General features: G+C 40.6%; 1 protein-coding gene across 1 annotated transcript in view; it reads right to left on the bottom strand.

Moving 5' to 3' along the window:
* The window catches only part of LAMC1 (laminin subunit gamma 1), a 121,142-nt gene extending 96,841 nt beyond the window's left edge, over window positions 1–24,301 (bottom strand). Inside the window, exon 1 of the mRNA XM_068541376.1 lies at window positions 23,794–24,301. Within this exon, the coding sequence (XP_068397477.1) occupies window positions 23,794–24,208 (415 nt within the window). The 5' untranslated portion in view covers window positions 24,209–24,301. The remainder of the gene's footprint in view (window positions 1–23,793) is intronic.
* Between the last annotated feature and the right edge of the window lie 971 nt (window positions 24,302–25,272).

Genomic DNA, 25,272 nt, shown 5'->3' with positions numbered 1-25,272 from the left:
ATTGCTCCGCGGCATGTGGGATCTTCCCGGACCAGGGCTCGAACCCGTGTCCCCTGCATTGGCAGGCAGATTCTTAACCACTGCGCCACCAGGGAAGTCCTCAAGAACTTTTATGTAGCTTCTTTGAGTATGAAAGAAAATGCAAATATAGAAAAGGTCTCTAGTTAATCCAAATAATTTAATGAACACTATTATGTATCATGAACGAATAAGAACTTCTCTGTCCTCAAACTGCTTATAATCTATTATACGAAGGGATATAAGACAAACACCCAAAAAGCCAAGCTGACTGTGCTCAAGGTGAGGGAGGGGGAGGGACATGAGTAGGAGAAATGAAATGAAAGATGGTAATAAAAAGAAGGCAACTGAAATTGGCCTTTTAATATGAATAGAATATCAATCTGCAAAGTTTGGGAGAGACAGGACGAGGAGTGGAAACTAGGGTGCCTTTGAAGGAGGCGGGAACAGCAAAGAAAAGGCATGAGAGCTGCATAAAAATGGATAGGTAGGCTAGTTGGACACCTGTAAGGAAACAGTGATAGTTAAGGCTATGGTTAATGGCACCAGGAGATGCACATTTTCTTTGCCAGGAAATGAAAGGGAAGCTTTTTGGTCACGGGGAATGGCAGGAACCTATGGGTACCAAGAATCTGAACACAGCTTGTTTTCTTAGTGTTAGCCACATTTATGGCTCTCCTTCAGACCATCCTAAAGATGGGTTCTTGCACCTGCCTCTCATTCAGCAGCCACAAAAGGATACTGACCATAAAAGAGTCTGCTCTCTCAGACACAAGATTCCCATGATAGGAGCTTGGTTTGAAACTTTTGCCAAGCTTCAGTTCTCACACAAAAATGCACAGCCTCGGGATACTTCTGGCTCCTCTCCCACTGCTCTCTAGTTGAAGCCAAGCAGAAGTGCAATTTCTGCTGAAAGTCCACAGGTTTGTTTTTTTTTTTTTATGCAACAATTCCAAGAAGGAATAAAGGCTGATTCCCCTTGGGGGAGAAACAGCTTAGGCTTTCCAAGTCGATACCCCAGAGACTCAACAACCGGCCCAATTATCTATTGCTGACAGCAGGCTACTCCAATGCACAGTACTCTACAGCAACCACCATCTTTATATCTCATGATTTTGAGAGTCAAGAATTTGGGAAGGACTCGGTTGGGAGATTCTTGCAGTCCACAAGGCACTGACTGAAGTCACTTGGTAGTATTCGGCTGGGCTGGTCATGCCTGGTGCCTTGGTGGGGATGGACGGAAGGCTGGACACTGCTGAGACTACCCACCAGCGTGTCTACCCGTGTCCTCTCAAGCCTAGCAGTTTTGGTAGTCAGACTTCTCCATGGCAGAGCAGGATCCAGGAGACCAAGGTGGAAGCCGCCACTCTTCTTAAAGGCTTAGTCTGGAACTGGCATATCACCACATCTGCTATCCCACTGCTGGGTCACAGGCCAGCCCACATGCAGAGGGAGGAGTGTCAAAGCACTCATGCTCATCTTTAATCCATCCTAACCACCAAAACCAGAGCTGCATCTTAGGCAGCCATGATTTGCTAACTACTCAAGACAGGGAATTTTAAAACCCAGGTGAAGAAAAATTCATCTGACTACCTCACATTAAAAGGAGACAGAGGACAGAGAATTTCCAGAGCAACAGATACTCTCAGACCCTACTACTCAGAGCTTAAGACTAAAAAGCTTAGATGGATGGAAACTAAATTTTTGATGGTGAGCACACTGTAGGGTATACAGAAGCGGAAATGTAATGCTGTACACATAAAACTTATATAATGTTATAAACAATGGTACCTCAATAAAAAATTTTTCTTAATTAAAGAAACCAAAATAACAACAACAACAAAAAAAGAGTAAGGAAGCATGGAGAACTTTCTCCAAATTCAGTTTCTATTATAACAGGGGAAAAGCAGATTAAAAATATCAGCAAACACTTCTGGAGTATACACTAGGCACAAAGAACTACATTAATGTTGGAGATGCAAAGAAATCTAAGATACAGTCCCTGCCTATCAATGTCTCCAAATGGTGAGACAATACATATACCAAAAAACAGTACAAGATAACACTTGAGGAAGTAACAGCTGGTATTTCAAAAATGGGAGAGGGAATCGGAGGCAGGAGACCAGTTAGAAGACTACCTGTGTGAGGATGAATTGCTGTAAGATGATTCTCAAGCCTACAGACTCCAGCCCCACTTTATAGCAAATATTTTGTAATTCCTTCCCTTCAACATCCCAAAATGAAATCCATAGGTTATATAATCTACAACATTTAACTTCCAAGTTTGGGTGTGTGTGTGTGTGTGTGTGTGTGTGCGTGTGTGTGTGTGTGTGTGTGTGTGTGTGTAGCCCTACCTATAATGTAAAGCAGAAACTAAAAGGAACCATATGCATTTCAATAGATAAAAGCTCGATAACTACTAGAAGGCATAACAAAGCCATCAGACACTTTTATCAACTTACAACATGTAAGTTTGCATTTTTCATTTATTTATTTATTTATTTTTTGGCCATGCCACCCTGCAGCATACGGGATCTTAGTTCCCCAACCAGAGATCGAACCCATGCCCCCTGCAGTGGAAGCTCAGATTCTTAACCACTGGACCGCCAGGGAAGTCCCAAGTTTGCATTTTTAAAAATAGGACTGGATGGCATTCTGTACAAGACATACAGAAAATGAAGGGGCAGAGGTATAGGTGGACACTGCAATAAAAATTGGTGTTAGCAAAAGTAGTAACACACCAGATTAACCTGTGTGTTCTAAGAAAAAGAGAAATATCACTTCAACTGAATAGGTATAACAAGTCAGGACAAATTACAGACTGTCAAAGTAGAGAACATGAGTTAGAATGATATACCTCAGCCAACTTTATCAGCATGTTTCCTTGTAAAATATTCGCTTAATCTTAATGATTTGATTACTCCAGAAGAGAAAACATGTTGGCAGGATAGGCATGTTGGTAACTATTCAAGTGCAGGAAAAGCTGTAAAAGCAAATTCCAAAATTTCAACTGAATATGATCAACACTTTTCTTGACACTTGATATTTTAGAAAAAAGAGGCTAAATATACAAATATGCACACAGAATCACTCTGACTGCGAGTGCTAGAACGTAGTGTGATCTACACATGTGCCGAATGGGCAACGTGAACACCATGAGAGGCACTCTTGGCAGAGAAATGACTTTCCTCTTGCTAAGCTCAAAAACTATTTATTTACATGGTGGCTGTATTCATGGAAAATTATGTGTAATAAAGTTATGTGGAAAAAAACTGTGTTTATGTATAAAGACAAAGTTACATTCTAGGCTCAGATATTTATAACTGGGTTTTTAATAGCATAAATGTCCCATGAGAAATCACAAAGTTGGGCAAGATTTGGACACTTCTTTGCTGTGTGGGACAGCCTCCCCTCCCCACTTCATCCCCTCTGGCTCCTGTCCACTCCATACCCCTAAAGGGACAGTACCACACTCTCCTCTGAGGACCACCTCTCTGGGGTTTACAGCTGAATCCATGAGGCTTATCTATCCCAAGAACTCAAAAAAACTTCAGATTTATCACATTTTACATTGTACAAGACAATCATTCTACAGATTCCCATAGAGTCACCATTCTTTGTTCCAAAACCTCTAAATCCAATCCACCTCTCAGATGATAAATAAGGTTTCAAAGTGTATTAAGACAGTTTTAAAGAGGGGAAAAGAGCTTAAAGTATATGACCCACATTAATGATATAGCAAAACCATGACAACTGGCCTAACATATCTCAGGAGCTTGAGAAATTTATCAAACTCTGAAGTCAAGGGTGATTCAGTTAGGAAGACAAATTAAAACCCAGGTCCCTTTATCAGTGCTTCCTGGAGTTGCCACTGAGACAGATTGCTTTGTTTTTTAGAGAAACAAATGTTCTAATCAAGTCTTCAGTGAATTTTATAAGTAGCAATGTTTTCATTATCCAAAATACTACTTATGCCAAACAGTATGAATAACAACTAATTTGGTGACTACTTTACCAAAGAGGTGAGTAATAACTGTATATTACTAAATTTGAGCTAATTTTTTTTTTTTGGCCGCACTGCGTGGCTTGCGGGATCTTAGCTCCCTGACCAGGGATTGAACCTGGGGCCCTCAGCAGTGAAAGCGCAGAGTCCTAACCACTGGGATGCCAGGGAATTCCCAAATTTGAGCTATTTTAATTCACTGTAACCTGTAGCCAAAACATTCCTTAAAGTGCTTAAATACCAAAATAGAAACTAAGCTAAAAAGATTTTGTATTAATACCGTATCTCTTTACAAAAAAAGGAAGTGAGGTAGCTTATAGAAATAAATATTATGCAACAGAATAAAAAATAGCCTCAACAATTACAAAAGAAATGTAACCTAAAATAAAAACATTTCTCATCTATCAAATTAGCAAAGCTTTGTAAAACTCATAGTACTTAAGGGGAATGTTTAAACAGGAACTTTGTATATTGTTGTAGACAGCAAAGAAAAGAAAAAATAAATAAAAGAATTAAAGGTCAGTAGGAAGAAACGAAACTGTTATTATTTACAGATGATGACTGTCTACATATAAAACTGAAAGAGTCTAAAGACAAGTAATTAGAATTAATAGGAGAATTAAGCAAGGGGTATAAGATCAATATATAAAAACCAGTTACATTTTTATATGCCAGCAACAAAGACATAGAAAATGTAATTTAGAAAAAAAAGTTAAAATAACAACAACAAAAATGTACCCAGGAATAATTATAACAGAAAAAGGACAAGATTCACATGGACAGTATTATAAAACATTACTGGAATTCATTAAAGAAGGCCTAAATTATACTATGCTCATGAATAGAAAGACTTGAAATTTTCAAGATGTCAATTCAACCCAAATGGATGCCTAAAGTCAATGCAATTTCAATCAAGATCTAAATAGAGGTTACTGAGGAGCCTGACAACCTCATTCTAACATTTATGTGTAAGAGCGAAGGCCCAAGAACAGCTAGGATATTTCTAAAATAGAAGAATAAGTTTGAAAGGGATTTGTCCTAGGAGATAAAGACAACACACAAATCAATTAACACATTAAAATTAAGAAATTCTGTCCAAAAGCTATCATAGAGAATATAAAAAGACAATCACACACTGGTAGAAGATACAGATAATACATAATTGATGAAGGATTAGTATCAAGAATACAGGAAGAATTCTACAAATCAATAAACAGGCAAATCAATAAATGGGCAAAAAACATGAAGAGACATTTTACAGGAGAGGAAATATGGAAGACCAATAAATACATGAAAAGATATTAGCCCTTATAAATAAAATGACTGAGATATAATTTTACACCATCAAATGGGCAAAATTTAAGAATTCTAACAATACGAAATGTGGATCGACGGTCTATTAACACTGTTGGTGAGCATCTAAACAGGCACAACCACTCTGGGAAACAATTTGCATTATCTCATAAAAATGAAGACACTCATTATGATCCAGCAACCCAGTTAGAGAGACTCCCACATAAGCAACAGGAGACACATGTGAGAATGTTCACAGAATACTTTTCATCATAACAACAACCAAAAAAAGTCCATCAGCAGAATAATCCATAAATTATCTGTAGTATAATCACAATAGAATACTACACAGGAATGGAAATCAGTGAATTACAAGTACACCTTAGAAATGTATTGAGTGAATAAAGCAAGGTACTGATGACTATATAAACCATTTTTATAAAGCTCAAAAGCAAGCAATACATTGTCTAGAGATGACAAACTACTTTCTTTTAAAAGCAAGGGAATAAAACATAAAACCCAGGGTAGTGGATACCTAGGGTGGGAGGGTGGGCAGAACTGCTCCTAGAGCTACTCAAATACTTCACAGAGAAGTGTTCACTTCTACTCCAGATTTCTGTACACTAAAACAGAGTATCTGCTGTACAAACAACGTAATTATCTATTTCATCTTGCATTTACCTGTAAGTGCAAAACAACACCTCACAGTAATCCACAGCTGACCATATGTATTTCAAAACAAAATAAAACACAAAAAAACTCCACAGATGATTCAAGTTGTTATTGGTGAGTACTTGAGGACCACGAGCCTAGATGACAACAGGATTTCCTCCTTGAGGAATAATCTCCGGATTCACTGGCAATTAGTATTAAGAATTTACAAGAAGTATTACACTGTAATAACCTTCAAACAATACGAAGAAGGAACTTAAAACACCTACTTTAAAGTGCTCTATCCTTAGCGAAACAGAAACTCTTAAAAGTTTCAGTCTGAGAAACTCTGCTCTCCTAAAAAAAGAAAGGTATTTAACTTGGCATCGTGGATCCTGGAAAGGAGCACAAGGCTTCTCAAAAAGAAACAAAACTATGGTTGGTCTCAGCTATTCTTCGGTTCTTAAAAGAAAGTTCATCAGAACAAAAAGACAGGCCTTCTATTTTTACTGTCCACAACAAGGATGATGCCTTAAATTCTGAGAAAACAGCTCTGTGGACTTTCTCCAAAGATCAGTAAACACACCTCTTCCAAACACTTTTCCAAAAAGTCTGTGGACATATTTATTGAATTTAGCCCTATGCTTCTCATGAGTTCAGAACGGAGTTTTCTGATTCAAGACAATCGAAGAATATTCAAATGCCTACGATTTCACAAGTCAAGTACCTAGCTCTAAGTTGCTGACCCATAGCTCCTGTCCTCAATGAGCTCATATGCAGAAACAAAATAAGTACACATTTAAAAGACTCCAGAACAAGATGGTATGCTCAAGTGACCAATAAGTGATACAATAAGCGCTACTGTCTCACACTTCCAGAATGTGGAAAAGAATTTTTAGAGAAGGCAATTTCCTTCCAAAAGAAACTGGGGTGATAAAGCACAGAGGACAACATGATATATATTTAGGCAAAGGGTGATGGCAAAGGACTCTGAGCAAATAAAGACAATGAGTCTAAGAAAAATGATGTCAATTCAAGGAGACCACAATCTTTTAGAAAGCAAAAACCAAGCTGAGAGAACCCTAGAGGCAAAAGCAATCATTTATAACCATTTATATAGTCATTCTCAATACAAGTGATTCTTTAAAGATTCCTAGAGACACTGATTTATTGCTGATTTAAAGCAACTGGACAGAAAGAAAAACAAGCTGTGATAAGTAGGTAGATAGGGAGGGAGATGCATAAAGTGTGGAGAGAGTAAGGACACAGACATCACTGAAATCATATGCTTCTAGGAACAAGAAGAAAATCAGAATTAACTTCCAATTCAAAAAGTATCTCGAATGAAATGGCTTTAATGCAGCCAGGTTCCTAACAGAGGCGTTGGAGATGAAATTGCATTTCTACAAAAAACAATCAAACAAACAAAAAAATAAACTACTTCTTTGAAACATTTATTTAATGCTTTATTTGGAATTCTAAATACTCTTACCATAATTTAATAACCCATCCACTCAAATCGTCTTAAAATACATCTGTTAAAATGCACCCTTTCAATGAAATAAAAGTTCCTATTAAATGGACTTTTATTCAATCATTTAGATAATAACCAATTTATCAAATGCCTATTATGTGCCAAATTTTTACGTAGTCTTTAGTAGTTCTATTATCACTATCTGTAAAAGTGGTATAACATATAATCAAATGTGATACAGCCCATAATCCTTTATCTATGATTCTATATCCAAAAATTTCTAAACAGCAGAGGATTTTCATAATATCTGACAACAAAACGTGACTTAAACTAGTGTGAGGCCCTTATAGCCTTTAATCAGCCTTTAGTTCATAAAAGTATGAATACATTTCACCACAGAGATACTGAGGACCTGGCTGTTAAGTCTCTGACCTAATTAATGGTTAAAATACAGCTCCTGCCCTCAATGAACTCAACTCATGTTGAAGGAAAAGATAAATACACATTAAAAAAGATTCCAGAATAAGACTGTATGTTCAAGTGACCAGTAAGTGGTACAAACAATAGGCACTGTTTTACTACTTCTGGAGTTCTTGTTTCTGAAACACATCTGGATTTTCAAACAGCTTTGCTTCATCCATCACAGCCGAAGGTAAACATGATCACTACTGTCAAGTAAATCAAGACTTAATGATTCTGCAAGGATGTGCTCCTCTGAGATGAATCTGATACAGAGCCGGTCGGTGTAAGTACCCAACACTAACACAGTGAGATCTCAGTGTCAGGAGGGGACCATGGGGATGAAACCTGGTAGTCTCAGAATAAAATGAATTGTGCAAAGGTAGGGAGTGAATGGTGCACACTGAGAAGAGCAGGACGAGCAGGCACCCCTTTTCTTCAGAGGCTCTTCTCCTGAAGTCCTAGGCTGTGAAGGTCTACAGACAGCATGTTTGCTAGTTTTTCTAGATCCACTTCCTAAAACTGCTGGCCACAGAATGGGATCCTCTGAAGAACATACTTCAGGAAGACCAAAACTCAGGAAAGAGAAGATTCTCCAGCACAGGAGGTGGCACGCACAATACCACAGTAGAGGGTTGACATGCCAGAGCCACCTGCCAAAAACAGTCCCCCTCCCCGCCACCCTCCATCACTGTAACGGATTTGTGGCTGGGCGCAAGGTTGCCCAGCCAGACTACATTTCCCAGCCTCCACTGCACATATGAGTGGCCAGGTGACTAAACGCTCTCCAGTGGCAGATGATACAGTGATGCGGACCTCTGCCGGGCCTCAGTCTTGAGAGTTAGGCATACACGCCTCAGCAGCATCCTCCCACTTGGAAGACAGAGGTGGCTATCACTCAGCTTCAACCACACACATGAGGACAGCACCCTAAGGGATGGCAAATCATGAAGATGAAAGGACCCTGGGGCCCAGAGTGTCTGTGTGGATCAGAGCTACCTTGCTGCTCACTCAGGACTACCACATGAAAGAGAAACCTCTACGTTTCTTGAACTACTTTATCACTGGGGCTCTTTACTACTATGGCTTAGTTTTTACCTAACAGCACTGGTGAGGAAGCTACAGCATGGACTAGCCATCCCACTCCACCTGTCCAATTTCAACAACCCTATGTAATAGGCAAACTCCATCCTGGGAAAACCTAAACAAAACTGCCATTTCTCACCCTCATCTGCAGTCTGCGGCTGTAGCCTCACAGAAATAGGAATTCATTCATTCAGCAAACTTTTGAGCACCTACTTCTAAATGAAAGGTATTATGCTATACACTAGGAATATATAAGCCAACGTAAAAAAAGAAAGCCAAGGGAACCCTCCTTGGGCAGGTCCTCTGTTCTGCATGCTTTTCACCCAGGAGTTAAGCTCTAGGTCTTCCTCTCTGTCCTATCTCCAGCACTTTGCAGTGCCTTTTACATAACAGGCACTAATAAATATTTGCGAATGAATTAAGAAATCAACAAATTCATCTTCTCCTCAATGAATTCAGTCTAAGGGGGGAAAGAAAACAATACAATCTAGCACCTCTCACATCACAGGCATGCAATATGGTCAGTGATTTTTAGAAATCAACGAATGTATGGGCACTGAACAACATGACAGCAAATGCTATGGAGGGGCAGGAGGAATTAGAAATCAAAATCTTCCCAGAGAAACTGAAATTTGCCATGAGTTCTGAAGGACAATTAGAAGGTAACCAAACAAAGTAAGGAATCAAGAAGATGTAGGGCCCATGCTGTCTGAACATGTTTACTATGCCTGGAACTTAAGGGCAGAGTTCCAATCACACAATGAACATACCTAGTACTCCTTTGAATACCACTGCTTCCACTAATTAAGCCAAAAACTGACTTCTTTTCTTTAGCATTTGCATCATCATATGAACTGCTGTCAATGCAGTGCTACACCCTTCTTTAACTTTCAGATTTAATTTTCATTTTTAAATCTAAAATCAGGATTTATTTGACTTGTTCTAACAAATCCTCCATCATATAATCAAAGAATCTCAAGGTTGGTAGAAATCCGAAAGGTCACCAGATAAATGTTCTGGGAAGTCATTTATCTTGACCAGCTACAATCAGTTCTTTGCAGTCACATGGAATTTTTATCCTTCTTTTACAGCACTTTATATTTTGTCTCAGAGTATATTTGTCGATATACACATGCTCGCTCTCCCACTAGACCACACGTTTTTTATGTACAACTCACATTCTTCTTTATCTCATATTCTTCCAGTGCTCAATAATCACAGGCTCTGTATAAAATCGTCTTTTAATCCAATCCAACCACATCAGCTCCTGCAGTCCCTGTCAAATCCAACCCGTTTGCTTGCTCCTGGGTACAGCCTCATTGTTACCTCTGGTAAAGATGAGTTGTCGCACCTTCTTTCCAAGACTCACAGAGCTTCCTTCCTGTTTTTAATGCCAATGATGCCACACTGCTTCTTTTTTCACCTCCATTTCTGTGCCATGGATTAGGGCTTAAGACGCCAAATGTTTGAAAAAAAAAAAAATGAAACAAGTTCCAAATAAACCATCCCTTTTGTAAGCTGCAGAATGTCCATATCTCAGAAACTGTCAGATGTTTCCCTGCAGATGTTTTAAGCCTAAAATCAATGCCCTTTCCCGTTCCACCTTTTGTCCCTCTGACAAGGTTACTGTGCTTCCTCGAGACTTCCTGTTTGAATAACCACACACTTGGGTGTTCAAACTCCCATGTGCCCATTATTCACCATAAAAGGGACCTGAGGAAGTAACCAGGCAGTTGAACACAAAATGATCTATGAACAGAAACAGCTGTGTGTTAGCAGGATGGACAAAAAGACAGCAGGGATCTTGACACTGCTGTGAATTTCAAAAACAAGGTCTATTTAGTCAGGCATGGTTAAAAGGCTGCTGAGTCAGAGCATTCGTGGCCCATTTCATAATTGAAAATCACTGGAGATGTGAAGAAGTCTTTTTAGTTACTTCCACGGAGTCTCACCCCAACACCAGCCTTCCTAACAGTCTCCCTTATGGGAACAAAGCTGCCTCTCCTTTCTCTCACAGCAATGGCACTACCAACTCAAAGGTTTCACCAAAAAAATTTAATACTTATTTTATTTCCCAGTCCAAAAAGCAGATTCCCCATTCCCCAAAAGGTTTTCCTATAAAAACACAGGGAAGCACAGATATAGATACACACAGAAGAACACACAAAAAGCAGCAAAGAAAACAAGCCTACATTCTCCAAACATCTGGAAAGTATGTTAATTTCCAGAATCAGTCTATTTCTGATACCCTAGATTTACCATCCATGCCTTGTGCCAGGATATAAGAACTTTAAAGTGGGCATAAGTATAAAACCAAAGCTTTATCAGAATGGCCGCAAAGCTGAATGATTCCAACTGCACCAGGAGTTGATGCTAACTTATTTCTTGCCAAGCAGCAAAAATGCTGAAAACAGTAGTAAAAAAAACCAGCTTGAGCCCCTAAAGCAATCCTGATAAAGTAAACAAATTTTATTACAGCTGCATTACAGATGGTCTCACAAACTTTCATAATCTGTAATAGAGTTGTAAGAATTTGGTATTCGATAGACTTTCTATCCCATGAACTTATCTAAAATACTCACTATAAATTCACAACTATGCATAGAGACACTCTGAAAGTTAATCCTAGACGCTCAACCCCACAGAACATGACCCCTTTACCATGAAGGGGTAACCACATGACCAAAGCAATTAAAGTAGACAATTGCTCTTTGGTTTCCAACTGTCTCTCCCCACACAATATTCACCTTTAGCCTCATGTTTCTCCCCACCTCCAAAAAGAACACAACTTCAATGAAAATTTCAGGATGCTCATCTCTACCAGATCACGATCTGGCATTTAAATAATAGTAATAATCTAAAAACTTAGCGCTTCCCTGGTGGCACAGTGCTTAAGAATCCGCCTGCCAATGCAGGGGACACGGGTTCGAGCCCCGGCCTGGGAAGATCCCACATGCTGCAGAGCAACTAAGCCCGTGAGCCACAACTACTGAGCCTGCACTCTAGAGCCCACGAGCCACAACTACTGAGCCCTCATGACACAACCACTGAATCCTGCGCGCCTAGAGCCTGTGCTTCACAAGAAGAGAAGCCCGCACACTGCAACGAAGCGTAGCCCCCGCTCACCGTAACTAGAGAAAGCCTGCGCGCAGCAACGAAAACCCAACGCAGCTAAAAATAAATGAATTTATTTAAAATTTTTTTTAAATGAAAAAAAAATTTTTTAATTAAAAAAAATAAAAAACTTAGTGACACCAAAACAACAGGACAAGTCACCAGTCTTATCAGAATAAGGTCCATAGGAGAAGGAACCACTAGGGGAGGAACAGCAACACTGAAGCACAGATAAACTGCTAAACCAAGGCAACTATACCCTAACTTCTTTGGTAAGAGATTAAGTAAATTAAACCAGGACCCATCCTTAAAACATATTTTTTACAGCTTAAACTTTCCTAAGTTTCCTTCCAACTCCAAAATTATTCTAGTTAGCCACATATTCAAAAGTCCAGACATGCCAACATTCCAGAAAACTAAAGGTCTAAATGTTGTACAGGATAGAGTCAGAAAACAAAATCCATTTCTAGATCTAATCATTTTACATTGCCAAGCTACTATAACTTATTTCTTAATAGTTTCTGATAATAAGATGATCTCAGATTTTGAGAACATCTGTGCAGACCATTCCTGTTTCTAATCAGGATTTGTGCTGCCAGAGCAGGAAAACATCATTTCCCAGTCCCTGCCAATGAACAGAAAGCTCAGTAAAAGCTGTTCAACTCGTTTTCATCAAGCTGTCATGACCCCCTTTTCAAAACCTGTGAAGCTCTTCTCTTGGAAATACTTAAGATCCTTTTATTCTCTTTGAAGAAAGTTGATGGAAAAGCCCTTAGAAAATACTTATGCTTCTGTATTTTACCAACTGGCAAAAGGGGCGGGGGCATTTTAAGCCCAATACTCGGCCTCAAATGTAGCAATGGGTGTCATTCTTCCCATAAGAAATAAAATTGAGCATGTGAATTTAAATATCATCAGTCACTAGGATGTGATGATGTAACCACATGTATCACAGAAATGCAATGTGGACAAAGCAGGTCTGTAAAGAAAGCAGGACTGTGATTCAATAATACTTAATCGTGAGTTGTAGAAGTGGAAGTAGTACGCAGTGGGGGAGAAACCCAAAATACAAAATCTAAGTGGGAAACGTAACCCCCTTCTTCAGAGAGGAAGCAAAAAAAAAAAAAATTTTTTTTTTAATTTTAAGATATCTAGGAGTCCCCTGCTTGAACCTTAGCTCAGGAATGCTCTAGGGAAACTAAGGAGATAAAGAGTGAATGATAGATACACGGATAAGATAGATAGAGTTGTAGATTTATAAACTAACATATACAGAAATTAAAGTGAAGGAAGTCACTTCTGAGCCTGAAAGATGAAACAGTGACAAAGAAATCTCCTGGGACCACAGTAGTTATTTATCAATCAATAAAAGGTGGTTAGACCTTTCAGTTAGCAAACCTGAACAACAAAAAGGCCACCAAGTAAGAGTTAGAATTTACTTGAAGCAGAGGAAACGAAGTAGAACCTGGAGATGGCCCTGACAGCCTTATCTTTAAGGATGTCAGATAAAGTAAGCAACTGAACTAACTCAGCCATTCTCAACAACCAGAAAGGAGTCATGGATAAGGCAGAAAGGAGATAAGGTGGCGTTCCCCAGACCACCCTTCAGGAAACAGGGTATGTGGTACACTTTTCCTATCATTAGACACTGACAAAACACAGAATCTCATTCTGAAATTCAATAAATTCCTTAGAAATTCCTAGAAGCGTTAACAGCTAAATATAAAACTAGTATAAGTACCCAAAGTATAAGTATTTTCCCATTGCTAACAATCCTCTGTTTTTCACAAATAAGTGCAAAGATCTTTTTAAAAGAAGCACTCCAAATCCAGAGCTCAAGCAGAGATCTGTCAGAGAAACCAGACTCAGTCCTTTGGTTTGGTATACTTTCATTTCACTTCCTAATTAAAGGTCCTCTACAGTTCTCCGTCACTTACCAGGCTTGTTCTAACATGGCAGAGTGGCAAGGGCATAATCTATCCACAGCAGGTCTGAATTCCAACCTAAATTCAACCTGTTCTACCTCAGAGCAGTCACCAGTCATATTACTATCCATAGGGGGTAACAGTAGTTCTCAAGATTGTTTTAAGGATTCAAAGAGGCAACCAAGGGGTGCTCAACGAAAGGAAATTTACTTTCTTTTGTTACCCAGTTTTCATGATCCGCATCTCCTCAGAAACCATCCTCCAAGTCTCTACTACTCCATGAAAAGCAAACAATGCCTTCACCATTATCTGGTTACTCTTAGACCTTTATTCAAACAAATCACCCTTCCTGGAAAGTCCTCCATTCATGTCTACCACTCTTCTTCAAGACCCAAGAAGCTCTTCCTGGTTGACTGCCATCGACACTCTTCAAAGTGCTTTGCAGGTATTCCCTCAGCACTTTAAAAAGTTTCAACTGAATTATGTTTACTGTGCTTATATTCTCCCACTGATTTTCTGTACATGAATGTTTTTGTCTTATCCCCTCAAAACACATTACAAATCACCTGAGGATAAAGAAAGTGTTTCAACAATATTACCTACACATTCCATGTTACAATGCCCATAAGAGAAGAATTTTCTCAGCAAAATAAGAATTTTATTTACAAAAGAACTTTGCCCACTAACTAATTAAAATCACAATCAAATAGGCTCACCTCATTTTGAGTGGGTAAGTCTTTTCACTTAGTTGGAAATACTTCACAAAATTTCATACACTTCTCTAAGAAAGCCACACAACACAGTTCAAGCTTCAGACTTATTATTTCTTTTCTTTTAAATAAATTTATTTATTTATTTACTTTTGGCTGCATTGGGTCTTTGTTGTGGTGCACGGGCTTCTCATTGTGGTGGCTTCTCTTGTTGCAGAGCACAGGCTCTAGGTGCGTGGGCTTCAGCAGTTGTGGCTCACAGACTTAGTTGCTCCGTGGTATGTGGGATCTTCCCAGACCAGGGATCGAACCCGTGTCCCCTGCACTGGCAGGCGGATTCTTAACCACTGCACCACCAGGGAAGTCCCAAACGTATTATTTCTAAACGGCTCAATGAGAAGAAGCCACTACCTTGAACATGTCAAAGGAAGGAAGATGGGGTCTTCACATTATACATTTTATGTAATATGTGGAACATTTCGTTTTCACTGTAGAATTTAAGTAACAAATTTTATAAAAACCAGACATTGTAACAAAAGCACATGCCACAGGGACATTCTTAGAGAACTCTCTAAACCTGCCCCCCAAAACACAAACTTACCATTTATCACTTCAAACCACCAAGCACCAACCAAATCCATCACCTGGTTAAAGGTAGTCGTGAGAAAAGCAAAGAGAACTTGCTCTTCCTGCACACCTGCCCACACTCCACTTCCTGAGACTTACCATGAAGCTCACCTGAATGCTTTTCTGAACGCACTCTGTAGGTATTTCAAGTAAAATCAGCTGATACCTCAATGAAAATCAGCTGGTTGGCTTGTTTTGTGTCCCTTCACTCAAAAAACATTTCTTAATGCCTATTGATGCCAGCAACTGCTGGTAGGGTAGAAAGACCGTACGAGAAATAGAACTTAGATGATTATGTCTTAGATTCTGTGCTCTCCTATTTTAAACCAAAACTGTACCCTAAACTAACAAAATCACCTATTTATTTTTTGTATTTTAATAGGTTGAAACTTTTAATTCTTTTTTCTAATCTGAAGAATAATTTAGATACAACAAAGTACACAAATATTAAATGTACAGCTCTGAATCTGTACATATGTATACACCTTTGTAACCTCCATGCAGGTCAAGATACAGAACGTAAAGTGGGAACTATAAAGGAGAAAAAAAAAAAAGACTGATTACTAGCTGTGTCTCTGAAAACACTGACAGGCATCTCTGTAGTCATTGCCTTGGGCAATCGCTCTGGTTAGCAGAAACCTTCACATACAATGTGATTTATCATCATGAACAAAATTCATTGAGTCCCTAACTCTATACAAGACCACTTGTACTTTTTATTTCAAGAAACTAAAAAAAAAAAAATGTGAAGGAGGTTGATTCTGAATCCGTATCTCCAAAAACTTTCAAAACAAAAAGAAGATAAAATAACCAAAAAAACACAAAAAAAGACGATACAGCAAAAATCCAATGTTGACTGCAATATAATAGGAAGCAGCCATGCAGTTGGAAACAAAGAGTAAAAGAAGGGAGCTGAGGGACTAAAACTCCTAAAGTTTTAAAAGAAATAATGTAAATCCCCTAATTCATCTCCCAGCTTTGCCACAAAAGATCTGAGAGCGCCATTGTCTAAGAAAGAGATAAGTCTGCTTTATTTTATTTCATGAATATGTAGCTGCATAGGGCACCAGGCTGACTGGACCCAGTTATTTTAGGCTGGCCTCCTGGAAGAGCCCATGGAAAGAAAAGCAGATGTACTTAATTAGTGTCACCACAGTCTGGCACGATACTCTAAAACCTCAGTGACATTTCTATAAATGAGTTTTCTGCTAACCGCATTTAGCAAGCTGTCCGTTTTAGGCCCAAATGAGCAAACATCGAACTTTATCATTTTACAAGAAAGGAGATGCCTGCAAATCTTAGCAAGGTCCTCTTACAAATCTTAGGGCAAGAAACAGGCAAAGTAATAGAACCTGCACACAGTCATCTTGAAATTTTATCCTTTGACAATTTAAGATAAGGGACAGATTAATCCCTTATTTTAAAAAATCCTCTCTGGAATTTTGGGCAGTAAAAATAAACAGTTCTGCTCTAAACTTTGACACTTTTCCCTAAAACTCAAACAGACCAGCAGTAGAGCTCTCAATTAAGTACACTGGAAACAAGCAACAAGGAAAGAAGCATCTGTTGGTTCTGCTGCCTGTTAACTCTAGACAAATAAGTGGTTATTATTCATCTGTCTAACCACTTTAACGTGGTTCTTCACTATCCTGCAGAGAAGGCATACCTCAGTATGCCTGTCTTCTGAGTGTACCCATAATCAATTAAATAAACTAAAAATGATGCCACACACAATAAGCAAATAAGATATTTCACTGCAACCCTTCTCCACAAGTGCTTAATAATACCCTTTTAGAGTCTATTTCAACAATAAACATGTGAATATATATTTTAAAATAAAAGTTATGTCCATTTCTAAAGAAAAAACACAACATAACATTAAAATTTCAGAAACATATTCACATGCGAGATTCAAACCTGAGCAAGTAGTTTACTCATAAAATTTATCCAGCTGACTTCAAATCATATAAAAGTCTAATTTTTACACCAAAAAAGGACAGTCACAGATCTTCCAATTCCATATCAGTTCCATACCCAACTTAGTACTTTTTTATAAAGCTACAGAAATAAAACAACCAGGTACCACATTCACAGTGGCATAAATCTCAAGAAAATGGAGAGATGGCACTGATGAAAATAAACTCAAGTTCAAAAGTGTTACTGAGAAGAATATAAATTAATGTGCAGTGTTTTGGGACCTCTTATAATTCAGGCATTCATTTATTTACTCACTCTTCATATATTTACTGAACGCTATGCCAGACACGTTGTTAAGCAGTAGAGATACAAACCCTCCAGCCTCCCTCCAAACGGTTAAGTGAATGCTTTCTTTGTGTGCACCTTTTACCTAAAAACTTATTATATAACATTGAATGTATAGGTCTAGAGCAGACGTCACCAAACTTGTGCTGTAGAGGGTCAGAGAGTAAACATTTCAGGCTTTGTGGGCCAGGACTTATTGTTACAATTACTCAACTCTGCCTCTGTAGTGCAAAATCAGCCAGAGACAATATGTTAATAAATGAACTTGACCGTGTTTCAATAGAACTTTATGGATACTAAAATTTGAATTTCATATAATTTTCACGTGTCATAAAATATTTTTCTTCTTTTGATTTTTCAACCAATTAAACATGTAAAAACCATTCTTAGCTCATCGCCCATACAAAAATAGGTGGCAGCCCAGGGCTGGATTTAGTCTGTGGGCTATAATTTGCCTACCCCCAGGCTAGAGACCTAGGTCTCCACATCTAAGCCACAAGTTCCATGAGGTCAGGGCAATGTCCAATGAATCATTATACACCCAGGAATCTGTATGGTGCTGAGGCATAGCAAGCAATTAACTAATGTTAGTTATATTCAACTAAGCTAAAAAGATGACTAAGTCCCCGACCCTGCCTTCAAAGACCTCATGGTCTAGAAGTGGAGACAGACGAGTAAAGAAACAAGACAATACCATGTGATAAGTGCTGTGGCAGATACCTACAGGGTGGTGTGAGTGGGACACCTAATCCAGGCCAGGGAGAGAAAGAAACTGGGGAAGGATTCCTGAAGGTGATGACACCTGGAAGAAGTGTTCCAAACCAAAGAAACAGCCCTTCAAGCACATGAAATGACAAAAAATAAGCCTAGAGGTTATAAAGGTCCGGATCCTAAAGTACCTTATACACCATGCCAAGGCATCTGGACTTTATCCTAAAGGCTTAAGGAATCACTGCAGAATTTTTAGCTGGGAAACGATATCATCAGATCTGCATTTTAGAACCATTGCTCAGTCCAAAGCGATGGCTGCCTGAATAGAAAGGGCAAAACTGGAGGCAGAAAGATCACCAATTCGTTAGCAAGTTGTTGCAGTAATCAAGGTGAAATTCCATGGGGGGTTACAGTAAAGCAGATATAAAGATAAGGATCCAAGAGACATATGGCTGGATACAGGAAGTGAAAGTGGAGTCTTGGGCAGATTGTAGTAAGGATGGGTGGGAAAGAAAGTGGTGGAGTTACAGCTGCCCAGAGACCCAGCAGTGGATCCTATCTGCTGGCCAAACAGAGTAATCTTTACTGATGAAAGCCTATCAAGCATGGTTCTTGGCAAAAGATTGGTTGAGAGCCTCAGGAACAAGCAGTAGTGCTGTTCATTAAGATACAGCTTTGAACTGGATAAGACAATAAGGAATGAATTTAGTTTTGGACATGGCCTCTGGGCATACCAAACTGACCATGTCCCACATGGAGAAAAAGCTGTCCTGAAGATACAAATTTAGAATTTATTGATTTGCAAATAGTAATGGAAGCCTTGAGATTTAGAGGACTTCATTCAGGAAGAGTGAGTAGCATGAAAAAAAAAAAAAAGGAATCGAGAAACAGTAAGTGAAAAGGAACAGAGGGAATAGGAGGAAAACCAAGGGAGTCTAGTATCTCTGAATCAGTATGTACATGAACTTGTATTGATATTTTAAAGTTGCCCTGGAATAAACTAGTCATTCTTTTGAGAGATTTGTTAGAGAAACGAAGAACTGCAGGAGCTAGTATGTTAGACTGAGTCAAAAACCTACCTCCACCATAATTTTTGGCAAATCACAACCTCAGGACCCTCATCTTTGCCTTCCCTCACTGAGTTATGAAAATCTAATCAGTGATAAACTGGAGGCTTTATAAACTGTAAAATATTATAAAGGAACTTCTGATTTATTATTGTAATGGCATTACATCTGGGTATGAAAATTCCATCTAACAGAGTATAAACTTCTGAAGAATGGACCTTCAATCTTCTACACCTTTCTATCAGGTACTGCACCACATATTTAGTAGGTATTTAAAATATGTTTGCAGAATATTTGGGAGTAACGTGAGAATGTATGCACAGGGAAAGGAGTGCATAGCAAAAGGCATGTCCAACTTCCTAAAAGGATTTAGAATTGAAATAGTCAAACTTTATCCCTCCCACAAATGTGGCCAATGACAAAATAATGGGGGGAGGGGAGCTCATAGTTCCAAATTTTCTCCTCATGTGTAAATTGTTTTTCTGAATGCTTTCGAAACATGAAAAAGTTATTTACGGAAAAAGCAGTGAATTGTAGAACAGGAAAACAGCCAACAGCAACCTTATAAAACTGTGTTCACCAACTGCTGGCCACTAAAGAAGAGCTCCTTAACTCCTCAAGTTGAAACCTGCAAAATGTAAATCAGGCCTTTGTAAGACAAACTAAAATAGTGTCCCCTCAGGGTGCACAAATACCACAGTGAAGTCACCAGAGTTCTAACAGAGTCAGAACCTACCTCACAAAGATATTCCCGGGGAAAAAAATTTGCTGTTTGTTTCATGTTAAATACACACTAAGAGGACCAAACAGAATAAAATGTAATACCCTTATATAGCAATTATTGTGATTTAGACACACAAAAACAATATTTAGATACAGTTTAAAAGCATCATTTAATCACTGTTTGTTCCTAAAGCTTATAAGGAGCTTGGACACCAATCTGGTCTTGGTGTAAATTTCAGGAGTTCCATAAACTTTCATTGAGCTGGTTTTATAAGCACTCTCTTCCTTAATCTAATTGTTTTTAGGAAGAGGGTAACCTACCTTCCTCCAAGATCAAGACCCAGTCTGCCAAGTTTTCATCTACAGTGACTATCAAGTTAATTAAAGGGGTTGCTTAATAAAAGGCAAATCCTCAGATACAATCTTACTATCAACTACTCCGCTGATAAGGACAAAACTTATTATAACTTATTATAAAACACAAAAGCCAAACTTTTAAAAAGCAGTTGAATAATTCATATAGAAGTTAGGAGAGAAGATCCAGAAGTGGAAGGCAAAATAAGAAAGACTTCTTTTTAGAAAAGGATGCCTTGCTGAGATTTCTCTCCACAATAGGCAGAAAATGCAGTTCTGATGCCCACAGCAACTTTAATTCATTATATCTAAGGATACATTGCACCCTGTACCCTGGATAACTGTATATGGTGCTTAAGACATGGCCGCTTACAGAAACAATGCTGATTTTCCTGGCTTTTGTACAAGTGATGATAATGGTACAATCACCTAATTTGTACTTGCCATCTGTTAAAATATGCCTCACCCCCCAAAAAAGGTACCAGTTAAAATGATCGTGTAATTTTATACATACATGTGTATGCATGAAATGTTTCTGGAAGGTTACGTAGAAAATTGTGAGCGACGGTCTCTGGGGCAACTTAGCAAATGGAGATGAAGAGACTCACTAGTCGTTATACTGTTTTAATTCACTATGTCATGTTTTACTTTTACAATAAAAAAAGTCTTAAGATCACTGGCAAAATATGCATATTTCTTGTGACTACTTAACTGCGATCTGACTTTGCTTATTTTAAAGTTTACTGTGCTTAAAGTTCAACATCAAAAGGAAGGCTACAAAAGTGGTGGCTAGACCTAGTTCTTTCACACTACTCCCTTCGAGTTTCACATGCTCTGAAAGGGCAAAGCGCAATATGCATCACTTGTTTAAGGGTATGTGAAATTTGAACTGGATGGGAGATTTAATAGATGCACAAACAGTCATGGTCCTTGAATTCATGGGAAATAATTAGTTAGCTAGAGCCCATGGAGTAACTGGAGTTAGGGAGTGAATATGCTGAATATCGAAACACACAATAATACATAAAGCCCTGCCTATCTGTCATTAAGTTATAGATCATAACATTCATGAATACATATATCCTTGTCATGAAGAAAGAGAGGGGAGAGAGAGAGACTGAGACATCAAAGCGACTACACACAAATCTCCCTCCCCTTCCCCATCTTCTCCACACACAGTTTCCTCCAGGACAGCATTTCTGATGCAACATCAAGTACAATAACTTCTAGTCAAGTTTTTAGAAATTGTCTATCTAAAAATCTTCAAGTAAATGTTCTTACAGTATTTGTATGAAAACTATTTTAAATAACTTTTATTTACTTAGAAGTTTTAAATCTATAGTTTTATGAACTTCATTTAGCAAGAATGTTACCCAAAACTGAAGAATTTTTCAGCAAAACAAGTTCAAGCATATATAACATTTTCAGAGTAAAAAATCTTTCGAGCTTTTTAATCACTAGGACCCAAAGCTCATATATCGGCCTCCCAGTAGTAGCAACCTAACTTGAAGGATACTATCTTACCTAACACATTATCTTTGTAATAGAGAAGTAATCACTGAGTAATCTACCTTCCTCTACCATCACCTGAAATAACCTTTTGCTACATAGTGCTCACAGCAGAAAATTCAGAAGGTCCAGATTGACAGTCCTATCTTTACCTAAATAAGAGATTCTTATTCAGAAATTTTCAGTTAAATCTCAGGCATTTGAGACATCAAGGCTGTGCTTTTGCTTTGAAATTTTTAATAATTCAAAATAGATAAAATAAGACGTTGTGGGCATTCAAAATTCAACACAGAAGCTTTAAAAAGACAAAAAAAATTTTTTTAATAATTGGATACAGATTTCAAAACTAATCTTGGCCAAGTTTAAAAATACAACACTTAGGAGAAAAGTGCTAAAGAGCATCCCCACGAAGTCTTAGGAGGCCCTAGGTCTCTTGCAGAATCTTTAGAAAGGCACCTGTTCCAAGATACTGCTTAGTTCCATGTTTCCAATACCTTTGAAAAACTGAACTCAGTTTATTTCTTCCATCTCTGAAAAACAGGTGCCTTAGAGTTCCAGTTTATGAACTTATTTTTGAAAAGTTTCATCTTCCTAATGACTTGCCTACAAATAAAATATTTACTACAAAGGTGCTAAATACTGTTTTTTAAAACTTGCTCCACACACAGTAATTTAGCTCCACTTTTCGAAGTACTTTCTCTAGAATCTTGACGCTTTCATAAAATTTAATGTATCAGAGAGCAGTGGAAAGAAAAATACAAAACCACGACCAAAAGAACCATGTGTCTACCAAACGTTCCTTTCAAAGATTCCCCAAATAATGTTACTAGCCTTATAGAATTATACTGCTTTGATAGAAGAATGGCTTGGCACGCTGTTCGCTCTGGAAGTTCATTACTACCAGCTACTGGTCTGCAACGGGACTGAAGCTCTACCCGTCAATGCCAGTTTCTCACGCATGTTACTCTGTTAAACACAATAACGAATCATTCTGCTTGTTTGTATATTTCAACGATGAAGAAAAACTGACCCAGATCAAACATGATTTTTAATACTTGGGGATAAACATGTCCATCCTCGTCCACCACCCAGCAATGAAGTTTTCTATACATCCCTTTCCTGATTTCTAAAAGGTCACTTACACATGCTTCTACACTTGCTTTGAATCAAAGCAAAAGCAAAGACAGTGAGGAGAGCCTTTTTACTCAGGGACAAAACTGTACCCAACAATTACAGTGAGTGCAGATACTTCCTTTTGTTTTGTCTGTACCAGGATTATCAGTGAAATCGCTCTGTGGCCCTTAATTAAAGCTGAACAACTTTAAAGAACAATAACTTTAAAAGTGAACTATTTTAATTACACATAGGCAACAGCGGTAGTAAAGTCATTTGCTCCCCTCAAATCCCCTTAACTTAGACCCTTTCCTCTCTAGCTTATTCAGCAGAGCAAACAGCAATCACCCTCAACCCTGGAGAGAAAGACTTTCAAACAACGTAAAAGTGCTAAAGGTGGACAAGCGAGGAGGGGGGTTTCTGATTAACGCTTCAGGAAACAGGGACCAAAACAGACGAAATGGCGAATAATCAAGGGGGCGAAAATCCGGCTAAGTTATTGATAGACTAGGAAAGCTAACAGAGAGATGCTGGCGGGAAGCATCTTGGCTCGCGGGATGTTAAGTGCTAGATGGAGAAGGGAATTTCTGTGTGGCCCATGCTGGGGAGCAGAGAGCCACCACACGGCTGTTTGGGCCCCGCAGGCTGGGCGAGGGGGTGAGCAGTAGTAGGGGACGGGGCCGTCACCGCTTACCCAGATGCAGCGTGAGGTTGATGGAGTTGGGGTACTGCACCCCGGCCAGCATGGTCTGGCTCTGCCACCAGGTGGTGTCGGCCTGGTTGTTGTAGTCCGTCAGGAAGGCTGCCCCGTGCTGCAGGTGGGGTTGCCCGGCGTCGCACAGGTGACAGGACTTGGTGACCCCGGTCACCCCGGTCTGCACACAGTACTCCTCGGGCGGAGTCCCGCACGTGTTGGTGGCCACCACGGTCACGTTGAAGGCGGCGTTGACGAATTCGGGCATGCAGCGCTGCGACCGCCCGCCCTCGTCCGTGCACTCGTCCATGGCTGCCCGGGCGCAGCCGGCCGCAGCGGCCGCCAGCACAGCCAACACCCGCCAGAGGCCGCCCCGCGGCCGCAGCGCCGGCGCGGCCGGTTTGCTGCCCCTCATCCCGCCGCCCGCGCGCTGGGCCACGGCAAAGGCAAGAGCGCGGGCGCGTTCCTCTCGCGCAGCGGCGTCCCTCGGAGGCCGCTCCGCGGGCTGAGCCTCGGGGCCCAGTGGCCGGACTCTCCGGACGGGCGGTGGCGGCGGCTCGCGGCGGAGAGGCGGTCCGGAGGGCGCCCCTGGCGAGAACTGCGCGGTTCGCTAACCACTGCCCCGCGCGCCGCCTCCGCGCCTCCCTCTCCCACCCGGGACACAGCCGGCACTCGCCACCGACCCCCGACTTCCGAGCGCGTACCCGAGCGCGCGCCCCCGGGGAGGAAGGAGCAGGGGGTGGGATCGGCAGGGTGGGGTGGGGTCTGGCCGAGGAGAAAGCCCAACCCCGGCGTCTTCTCAGTAGCTCCCGCGGCCCCCGTAGCCGCTCCCCCGCTCTCCACGCGCGGTGGACTGCGCGTCCGCCCCGGCAACTCTCGGCGGTGGCAGCGGCGGCGGCAGCGGCGGCGGGGGCGGTGACATCTCGCGCTCGAGCCCGCGGCGCGCGATCGGCGGGGGAGGGGCCCTGAGAGGCGCGAGGGGTGGGGGAGGAGTTGGGGGGGGGGGGAGAGAGAGAGGGAGGGAGGGGCGGCGGGGCGGTGCATGCTGGGAGGGAAAGGAAGGCAGCGGAGAGGCAGCTCCCAGTCGGGAGGTGGGCGCCCGGGTCCCCTGGCGCCGAGTCCCCGGAAGACTCAGGATTAGGGGAGGGGGTAACGGAGGGGGCCTTAAAGGGGCGACGCCGGAGGGGTGAGGTCGCTCGGAGTCGGCCTTTGGGCCCCACGCCGGTCTGGGCCGCAAGAGCGCGGATCCCCGCCCCGCCAGGTGTCAGTCCTTGTGTCCAGCCGGCCGCACCCCGGGCCAGGGACCAAAGGGACCCGATGGTGGGGGCTGCCCGCAGGCTCTCCGCCCCAGCCGGCCGCCCCGGGAATGCCCCCTGCCGCTCGGGGCCGGCTCCAGCTCTTTCCGAGGAGCGGTCCCGGGGTGTCAGGGGGCTGACATGGTCCCCGGAGAATATAGGGCCTGGTCGCAGCATCATAATG

The sequence above is a fragment of the Eschrichtius robustus genome, chromosome 3 (assembly GCF_028021215.1).
Source record: "Eschrichtius robustus isolate mEscRob2 chromosome 3, mEscRob2.pri, whole genome shotgun sequence".
Lineage (NCBI taxonomy): Eukaryota > Metazoa > Chordata > Mammalia > Artiodactyla > Eschrichtiidae > Eschrichtius > Eschrichtius robustus.
The sequence above is the reverse complement of the archived record's forward strand: the minus strand, read 5'-3'. Positions and strand labels throughout refer to the sequence as shown.